At 40.6% G+C, this 10,954-nt stretch overlaps 1 protein-coding gene across 2 annotated transcripts in view; it reads right to left on the bottom strand.

The window, feature by feature from the left end:
* Positions 1-3,126, bottom strand: part of LOC124122995 (multidrug resistance-associated protein 1-like) — a 29,783-nt gene extending 26,657 nt beyond the window's left edge. For both annotated transcript variants that reach the window (XM_046486219.2, XM_046486220.2), the window contains exons 1-3: positions 2,955-3,126; positions 1,341-1,405; positions 27-161 (exon numbers count right to left, since the gene is read on the bottom strand). In XM_046486219.2, the coding sequence (XP_046342175.2) occupies positions 27-161; positions 1,341-1,405; positions 2,955-2,978 (224 nt within the window). In that variant the 5' untranslated portion in view covers positions 2,979-3,126. The remainder of the gene's footprint in view (positions 1-26; positions 162-1,340; positions 1,406-2,954) is intronic.
* Positions 3,127-10,954: the final 7,828 nt, after the last annotated feature.

Raw genomic sequence — 10,954 nt, forward strand, 5'->3', positions numbered from 1 at the left:
AGTTGACAGGAGGACGTTGGCTGTACCTGATGTAGCTGCTGGGGGAGTTCCTCTTCCACGCACTGTCGAAGACTGGGGACACAGTATGCGTCTTGTCCCTGACGTTCAGATCCCATATGTCATGTTCCGCCAGGGGCTTTTCGTTGGCCTTTTTAATCAAGCTGTGATGGAAATATAACACAAGCGTATCTACATAAGACACCCTAGTTGTCAGTCTATTCGAATAGTTTATGTTACAGCTTCAGAACCTACAAATCTATTGAGGACACGCGTGTTTTGATTTTACTGCTTTGGTTAAAATATGAGGTAAGGTTTTTTTTCTAGTATTTCTTTGGGAAAGAAGGTATAGTGACATAAGTAAACAATACATTCTGGAGGTGGATGTTGTTACTTCAAAATAAATTGGTCGGATCGATGCTCATAGTGTTAAACCTTGTTTATTTGTTTCACATTTACACAAACCGCCATGAAATAGCTGGAATATTACTGGGTGCACTGTGATAAATGTGGTTAGATCCTAAACACAAATCTTAACACGTTCCTTGTCCCATTATTTTGACAGGTTTAGGTTTAAACATGCTGAGGGTTGTGTTTGACAGCTAAACACGTTTAGAGTCTAAATGTCCTACACCCCCCTTTAAATTCGTTGTGGGTAATTAAAAAAGGTGCTTTCTATGTTTTTTTAGCCTTTAATGGGGACACTGAAGGTCTATCATAGTTATCAGATAAACTTCCATTGTCAGCTTCAGTTTCCTGTATGAGATAAATACTATTTGCCATACAACAACAGTTTATGAACACAACTTTTAAACCTGGGCGGGATACGAACCTGCATCCTGGTGATTTGTAGTCCTTCACGCTATCACATGTGCTACGGAGACTGCTGACGTCACAAATGTCAATTGTCCTAGTCATCATTAGCATAGCTTGATTTATTTGTACATTTTTATGATAATATTGTACCAAGTTCGTTGGAAGTCCTGGTGACACATGTATTATGCTAGTGCCTGTGAATCCGATTTGCAAACCTAATTTTAATGTATATTATACATCATATCAATATTTAACTTATTGCCTATCAATGTGAATTGTATTTCAACATGTTTAAATTCTAAACATGTTTAGATAACGGTGTTGTTTAGGCTGTGAGACGATAGCTCATTTCATGTGTTTAGGCCTACATGTTTAAATACACACCAAATGTGTATTACGTTTAGGATTCAAACACATTTCTAAACATGTTTAGATCTAAATATGCCTTGTATGTGTTTACTTTCTAAACACATTTTTTACAATGTGGGTCATTAAACTAACAAACAAGAAAACACACCAAAACCTACCTTCCAACCCAGAGGAAGAAGAACCGAGACAGGGCAGATGCATTTTCCTCCGGGCATCTGAGATCCTTTATCAACAAAATGAAAACACAAATTGGACCAAACAGTGATGTATGTCAACTACCTTACCAAACAGGACTGTGGTGTTATAGACGGTCATGTAAAATTGCGACGTAATGTATTTCAGCTGCGCAACAGAAACAACTCATTATATGAAATGTTTCGGCAGGGGTGAGTACATAACATGCCCGACACAACCGACCGGTAATGTGTGACTGGTTAAACGCAGATGTTTAGTAATAATCATTGATAGTTTGAAAACCCTTACCTAAAATACCACATCGAAACACACTGGTATACCGACAGATTATATCATGTTAGGAGTTTTCATACAGTCGTTTCAACTTGATCTTCAGAAACCTGATACAGTTAACTACGGTTATAACGAACACGCTTATAACGAACTGGCGGATATAACGAACTAACTTTTTAGTCCCGACTATTTGCTGTAGTTATGCTGTATATATGCTTATAACGAATTACGGTTATAACGAACTAAAAATAGTAGTCCCTTTGAGTTCGTTATAACCGTAGTTTACTGTATTCATATAAAGAGAGATTATTGTACGAGCATGTGTGTCATAACCGAGCGAGGGTGATACATGAATTCTTACACGAGTTTCGTAAAATCAGTATGACACACATGTGAGTGTACACATTTCATTACCCATTCTACAATGACTTGAGTATATACTCGATTCTGAAAGGTTAATTAAAATCAATCCGAGATATATAATCACATTATACAGGTCTCTGATTTTCAGTGGGCAACTATACATATTTTACGGTAATGCACTATTTTCGTTTGGCGGACGAAACCACTTGAGATAGGAATGCAAGGCCTCATCACGTACTGACACCGGAGCTGTGAAAGAGTCTCAACTAAAATGGTTAATACAGTTGTCATGGTAGAATGGGGATAAACATTCTGTGTTTTTAAATAAGGAAATTATAATAGGTCTAATCTTAATTAAAAACTGAACGCGTTATCTCCTAATTATTTCTTTATCATTTTGAGCTCCCCTTTATATTGGATGGTTGGTTGGTTTGTTGTTTAACGTTGCACTCAGCAATATTCCAGCTATATGACGGCGGTCTGTAAATAATCGAGTCTGGACCAGACAACCCAGTGATTGATATCATGAGCATCGTTCCACGATATTAGGATCGATAACTTGTATCAACCAAATCAGCGAGCCTGACCACCCGATCCCGTTAGTCGCCTCTTACGACAAGCATAGACGCCTTTTACGGCAAGCATGGGTTGCTGAAGACCTATTCTACCCCGGATCTTCACGGGTCCATCGCAATTGTTTTAATAATATATATTTGGGACTTTATTAATTGCGCACAATACAACCAAAAAACATACCTGCTCATGTCCTTTTAAATTTATCCATTTGAAAAAGACAGCTAGAAACTACAACTTGTTTGAGAAAAACCGTTTTTCTCTCATTACGATTCCAAAATAGGTCGGTGCATATTCCGGCAACTACCGACTTCAAGTAGTGTCGATACATGTCATTCGTCACACAAGTAAGCACATCTTTAACGTACCTGATGAGATGCAGATCTTCTCATTGTCGATCATCTGTTGGAATTTTGATTGTGATCGCTTATTTATAAAACATTGTAAAGTGGAAATACACTCAGTGGAAGTCTCCGTCAAAACATCCTCTCCCCACTAATTCACACGGTCATGTGGTCGTGGTGAAATACACCGGGAATAGTGATAGTGAAACCGGTGTTTCGTGACATTGTCACCCGTTGAAAAGTGTTACCCATGATAATGCCTGACAATGCATACGTTTGATTAAGCCGTGGTGACCCGTGAAGATCCGGGTTAGAATAGGTCTCCAGCAACCCGTGCTTGCCGTAGAAGGCGAATAGGATTGTTGTAAGAGGAGATAATCGGGATTGGGTGGATAGGCTCGCTGACATGGTTGATGCATGTCATCAATCCCAACTGCGTTGCTCGATGCTCGTGGTGTCAGTCACTGGATTGTCTGGTCCAGACTCGATTATTTACAGACCGCCGTCATATAGCTAGAATATTGCTGAGTGCGGCGTTTTAAAAAAACAAACAAACCACACTTTGGCAATTGTTGTACAACCCTATGTCACAACGCATATTTCGAAATACTGAAAACTACAGTTATAACGAACATATATAGCTGCATTACTGCTGAGTGCCGCGATAAACAACAAACAAACAAACAACATAATATTACACTATCAAAAACTATAAATATATTCACAATAGGTAAATTCAAAATTCAAAGGAGGTACATTATAACAATTTTATTTTAAAACAAATGTATTATAATAATATCGAAACAATATGAGAATTGAGCAAAACTATGGTAATGTTGTACATACAAGGAATTTGTTTATAATTGTTGATATGATAACACATCTTGGAAATTGCTTCTGGATAACTTTCGTTAAAATTATAAAGAATGTTTCCTTTTAACAGAGCGTACCTTATTCTTGATCATGACAGGATTATTTGTGATTCTCTTTCTTGGTTGTATCTAGATCTTATACAACACAGTACATAATGTTGCTCATCTTCTAGGACATCAGCGACGTTGTTCCAATGAGGTAGTGGTGTCCCCCGCCGTGATATTGCTGGAATATTGCTAAAAGCGGCGTAAAACCATACTCACTCACCCACCCCAATGGGGTTGGTGTTTTGTATATATCACCCAGTTTCAATTTTTAGTTTGTGATTACTTAATCGAAGTTTGGAGAAATGTGACTTATGAGCTTTGTTTTTACAAAATGTCAGATAATTCGCAATATTTGCAGATGACTTGACCAACCTATATGTTCCTAATTTGCTGCTGGATAAACAGGAATGGATAAACAGGAATCCCTGAATGAATGCGTGAACATATTTCTTACATGTGGACTGAAGTTTATTTACAGTGGATTCATTACATTTATTTGTGTTATTTATATAGGACTTGTAATCAATTATTGTTTATATTATTTGTACTGATAGTCGGTATATACGAAGTTCTGCCTGACAGGCCTAGTTCTGTGTTTCTTTTCCCTTGGTTGTCCATGTGCTGACCATTTAAAAACACTGTTTTTTTCCAAATGATAACTACATTAACAACGCCCAATTTGAACTTTACACCAATCCTCTATTCCCATTGCTTACACTTCCTTCCTCTGCATATGACATTCATGGGCGGATACAGAGGGGTGCGCGGGGGTGCGCGGGGGTGCGCCCCCCCCCCCTTTTATTTCGAAAAAAATCTTTATTTCTGTATAAATTACCACCAAAGACATTAAATAGATCTTAATTGTGCACACACCCACACACACATCCCCCGCCCCCCCCCCCCCCCCCCCCCCCTCTCCCTTTTAAAAAAAGCTGTATCCGCCCATGACATTGTATGACGGGGAATAATTGATGCTCTGCGACAATCTCTACTTATAAAATATCGTCATTGACCTGAAGAAGTCATGCCACGGCTCTAGTCTAAGGGAAGTAACTCCCCGTACACGTCATCCTCGTCCGCTAACGCATTGTGATAAAAATAGAAGACCTCATTCGGCACCGCTCGCCCCTATCCGTAACCTGCAAGAAGACTCGTCCCCCTATCGATGAATGTTATGTGCGAAAAAACGACAAACCAATCAGAATGCGCGTATGATTTCAAGTTCTTTGTCGAAGAATCCCTCAGAAATAATTTCTATTTTTACATATGTCTTGCATCTAAAAATATACCCAAGACACAGTTAAATGTGTTCAATCATACTGTATAATTAGGCATGTCCTGATGTGCTTTTAATTGCATCTGAAATATAAATGATATATGGGGAAATATATGTGAACCATTGCGCAACGAGTTGACAATTGTTTTAGGTGTGCCCGTTTGCGCTAAGACGGAACCCGGTTGCAAAAAATGGCCACGAGAGGGGGCATGAGTCGCTTTTCGGCTTGTCCCGGAATAACACGAGTTGGTCAAGAATGAGAAGACCTGTGTCCTGTTTCCCGAATAGGACGGTCACTTCAGACTGATCCATTAATCCGAACATTTTGGTCTTAGGTCAAACAGAATTCTGGGATGAGATCGACACCTCTGTCACCCTGACTTTGTTCAACTGTATTGTAGATATATTTATCAGTACTTGCACATGTTCCGATTGTAATGAACGACCACGACCGCTTATCGCGTACGAAACACCGGTGTCACCTGATATTGTGACATGTGAAAAAACATTGCCTGCACCTACCGCAGCAACTAATAGGGTTAAAACCATGGCTCCTTTGTCTTTGACCGTGGTCTAACTAACTGAATTGTTAGTTAAACACCTGTTGGCAATGACGGAACTTCTTTTTCCCCTATCATTTGATGATAGAACAATTTCATGAAAAACGTTTGTTGCCAGCGGGATTCGAACCCGCGAAGTCCGCACGGAAGGCTAACGAATGTAGCCTTACTTTACTTACATCAGTACCAATTGCTTATCCCTTTATGAACAGCGAAATGTGTATTATGCAATTTTTGTACAGTATGTTACTCTATGCATTCTAATATTTGTACAGTACTTGTGATTTTGAAGCTTTTCGTTCAACGAAACGAACAGACAGAAAAGAAATTACTATTATCTTGATGAGGGCTTTATTTGCTCATAATAGGCCCATAATAGGCCCATCAACATGGGCAAGTAACATTTCACGTGCTAATAAATTAGATCCCTCCAAGCCGGGATCAAACTTTTAAAATTTGACAGTTAGACCCTGCGGGCTGCGAGGTTAGGGATCTAACTCACTGTCAAATTTTAAAAGTTAGATCCCAGCTTGGAGGGATCTAATTTATTCATCAACCCGCTTCGTCTAATTTCTAAAAACAAGTAAACAGTAGCTGTTAGACAACCCAGGGATAATCAGGGATGAGGGACTTTGCTGTGCCCCGTTCCTCAAAGCAATCTTAGCGCTACGATGATCGTAAGCCTATGTTTAAGTATGGGACTTACGATCACCTTAGCGCTAAGATCGCTTTGAAGAACGGGGCCCTGGTCAGACAAAGTAGGCATGTGGATTAACCCATTTTACTGTGAACAAGGGTGCGCTAAATTTAAACAAAAGACATATGTTCCTGCATCGTTTATTTATCTCTCTTATCACTTAATTCGCTGTGCAGAGTTGCGTCCCTTGGGCACGCCAGAAACTTATGATTGTGGGTTCGAATCCCGGTTCACCCCGATTATGTTTCTAGGTTTGTCAGCACCATACTCGTGCCCGTGGGTTTCACAGAAGTGGTAAACGTCTCAGACCTGCATCACTTCGGGCTTCCCTCCCACATTAAGCTGACACGCCGTGATGTAACTGGAATAGTGTTAAAAGCGGGGTTAAATCCAACTCACTCACTCCAAACATCAACATAAAAACATCACTGTTTTCTGGAATTATTCATTATGAACATTTCTGGTCAATGGAGACGCACGATCACCGACTGAACATATGTATCAGCGAAGACGTGACTACAAAAGGAATATTCAACCATGACGAACTATTTCAACAGGCCTGCGAATTCAATGACTGCAAACTTTTAATGTATAGGGTGTGGAAGATACACAGGCGTACAGGCCTACGTATGCGGTAACTTGTGCATACGTCATCGAGTGTTGGAATTAATTTCTTATAGCTTTCTGTTCGTTAGTGAAGAGATTTAAGGAGTGGATGATTTGAGAAGCCTTTCAGTGCTGTTCATCGTTCTTTGTGGCCATTGTTGACGACAGTTTCTAATATGACGGCCGCGCTAATGATTGAAGCTTTCTTAACATATCACCGACACAATATTAAACTTCGCAAAAAGATGCGACTTTGAAAATAATTTATAATTCGTCTCTGAAATTTTATGTTTCAGCGCCGTTTCAATTTATGATTTATTTATGTTTCAAGGAAACAACACACATGCTTAAACATTCTTATTATGAGATGCGTATATCTCACCCCTATACTTCATAAGTTCTTGACCCGTGAAGATCAGGGGTAGAATAGGTCTTCAGCAACCCATGCTTGCCGCAAAAGGCGACTATGCTTGTCGTAAAAGGTGACTAACGGGATCGGATGGTCAGGCTCGCTGACTTGGTTGAGGCATGTCATCGATCCCAATTGCGTGGATCGATGCTCATGATATCAATCACTGGATTGTCTGGTCCAGACTCGATTATTTACAGACCACCGTCATATAGCTGGAATATTGCTGAGTGCGGCGTTAAACAACAAACAATCAATCAATCATAAGTTCTTAGCGTTTTGGGCAATACTTCCACACGTAGTGGAAACAAGTTTAGTGGCAAGGGATTGCCTTGATATGTATGCCGAAATATGCAAAGGATTCAATCGCAAATTCCCTGAGTAGTGTAGAACACTGAACAACATTCTAGAATGTATTATTGCAGTTTTGCAGGCCCTGCAGTGAAAACTCTTATGACGATATTGATAAATTTCAATGGGTGACATTTGATCTGTCAGTTCTATACTCGATTCACCGTAGTGGCAAAATACGTCCTTTTTCACTTTAGGCTTTCTCCCGACATTAAGCTGACACATGGTGATATAAATGAGATACTACTCAAAGTAGCTTAAATGACGATAACACCCTAGCCATTATATACTGTATTAACTGAGTGCAGCATTTCAACAATGATGGGTCATTTTGGTAAACATTTGTCAGGAATCCAATTTGCCCAATGCCTTGTCTCATCAACAGGTACAGCTTCAAACACGAATGCATTAAACATGTAACATTTACCTTTAAGGTCCTATGGGGATTAAGTGAGTGAGTGAGTGAGTTGGGTTTAACGCCGCTTTTAACACTATTCCAGTTATATCGCGGCGTGCCAGCTTAATGTGTGAGGAAAGCCTGAAGTGATGCAGGTCTCAGACGTTTACCACTTCGGTAAAACCCAGGAGCACAGGTATGGTGCTGACAAACCTAGAAACATAATCGGGGCGAACCGGGATTCGAACCCACAATCAGAGGTTTCTGGCGTGCCCAAGGGACGCAACTCTGCACAGCGAATCGAGGCGCCTTAGACGACTGGGACTTCCCGTGCCCCCTTATGGGGATTAAGGTAAATATAGACTACATGTATGTTTGTAGTAAGAGACGACTTAATTGATCGGGTGGTCAGGATCGATGATTTGGCTGATTGCGTACCAAGTACTCGTCGTCGATTCTTGCTCATGATATCAATCACTGGGTTGTTTGGTCGATTAGATGATTTTCAGGCCGCTGTCATACAGCGGGAATATTGATGTCGGCTACTACCAAATTAACAAACTAACAACAAACATTAAGGGATGTTATCCAGGAAATGAGTGAACAGTTTATTACTTTGCAGTTTTCAGAAGCTAATACGTACGTTTGTGTAGTGTGTCATGAGTGTGAATGTCCATGTATATCCATGTGTCCGGTAGGGTTTAGTATAGGGTTGGAATCATGGCTGCGTTAAATAACATATGTCTCTGGGGCATAGTTTTCTGAGTGAGTGAGTGAGTGAGTATGGTTTTACGCCGCTTTTAGCAATATTCCAGCAATATCACGGCGGGGGACACCACAAATGGGCTTCACACATTGTACCCATGTCGGGAATCGAACCCGGGTCTTCGGCGTGACGAGCGAACGCTTTAACTACTAGGCTACCCGACCGCCCCCATAGTTTTCTGAAAAAAACGAGGACGGAGAGGATGTTTTTATTGGAAATATGGTGATGAAGGAGGAATTGGGTTTGTTTCTCACCAAGAATACCAACACGCACAGCTGGGTATACATTTAACTCGGCTCGTTATGTCAGTTGTCAATCATATCTCCTTCATGTGACGAGGGAAATTGGAAACGAAATAGTTTTATTGTCAATGACAATTCCTGTCGTGACACGCGGATATCTGAGCCACATTTCCCCTTTTCAGCCTTAAAACAGAGTGACGTACTGTTATTCTCTTTGGCCAGACACGGGTGGCCGAGTCGGCTGAGGCGTCGCCATGCGCTGAGTAGAGTTGCGTACCTTGTGTGTCCCAGAAACCTGGGTTCGAGGGTGATCGTGGGTTTGAAACTAGTGTGTCCTGATTAAGTTTCTAGGGCAGCACCATACCTATGCTCGTGTGTTCCATCAAAGCGACAACGTCTAATACCTGTGTTATGTCGGCGCGGAGATGACACGATAGAACATTCAACTAGAAGCTGGTAGCATTCTTCCATGTTATGATAACACACTAGTACCAAGACGCAGCTTGCCATTTACCGTATTGTGGGCATACCTGTCAGGATTGTCTTCCGTCTTGGAACTTAACTAATTCTGGGAACATGGTTACAGCTTTTTTCTCATATAATACGTTTTTTTCTGGCAGTTACTTTCGTTGCCTGGGAACCAGATCTATATATTCTTCACCTCTGAGATAACGTGCGGATTAGGTTGCATCGCACAACTCTTAAACGCAACGCTAACTCATGACTTGGTTTCACTCTTGCATCACGCACACTATCTTGAAACACTCGCGAATCCCCCAAACCACACTGGGCCCGCTAAGATTCCGGGGTAGAATAGGTCTTCAGCAACCCATGCTTGCCGTAAAAGGCGACTATGCTTGGCGTAAAAGGCGACTAACGGGATCGGGTGGTCAGGTTCGCTGACTTGGTTGATGCATGTCATCGATCCCGATTGCGTGGCTCGATACTCATGGTGTCAATCATTGGATTGTCTGGTCCAGACTCGATTATTTACAGACCGCCGTCATATAGCTGGAATATTGCGGCGTTCAACAACAAACAAACAAACAAACAAACCACACTGCGGCAATAGTTGTACAACCCTATGCCACAACGCATATTTCGAAATACTGTAAACTACGGTTATAACGAACTCACAGGGATCACTAATTTTATTTGTTATAACCGTAGTTCGTGATATGAATATATGCATCATATATAGCACATGGTCGGGACCAAAAAAGTAAGTTCGTTATATCCGTCAGTTCGTTTTAAGCGTGTTCGTTTTGAACGTAGTTTACTGTACCCTCGTGTGTGAAAACAGATTGTACAACCCTATATCACAATGCTTATCTCGAAATACTCTCTTGCATATAAAATAATCAAAAGGGTGTGCAACTCTATACCACAACGCCTATCTCGAAATACTCTCTTGCATATAAAATAATCAACAGGCTGTACAACTCTATACCACACCGCCTATCTCGAAATACTCTCTTGCAAATAAAATAGTCAATAGGCTGTACAACTCTATACCACAAAACCTATCTCGAAATACTCTCTTGCATATAAAATAGTCAATAGGCTGTACAACTCTATACCACAACGCCTATCTCGAAATACTCTCTTGCATATAAAATAGTCAATAGGCTGTACAACTCTATACCACACCGCCTATCTCGAAATACTCTCTTGCAAATAAAATAGTCAATAGGCTGTACAACTCTATACCACAAAACCTATCTCGAAATACTCTCTTGTATATAAAATAGTCAATAGGCTGTACAACTCCTTACCACAACGCCTATCTCGAAAAAATCT

The sequence above is a fragment of the Haliotis rufescens genome, unplaced genomic scaffold (genome assembly GCF_023055435.1).
Source record: "Haliotis rufescens isolate VD_foot unplaced genomic scaffold, xgHalRufe1.0.p SCAF_5, whole genome shotgun sequence".
Taxonomy (NCBI): domain Eukaryota; kingdom Metazoa; phylum Mollusca; class Gastropoda; order Lepetellida; family Haliotidae; genus Haliotis; species Haliotis rufescens.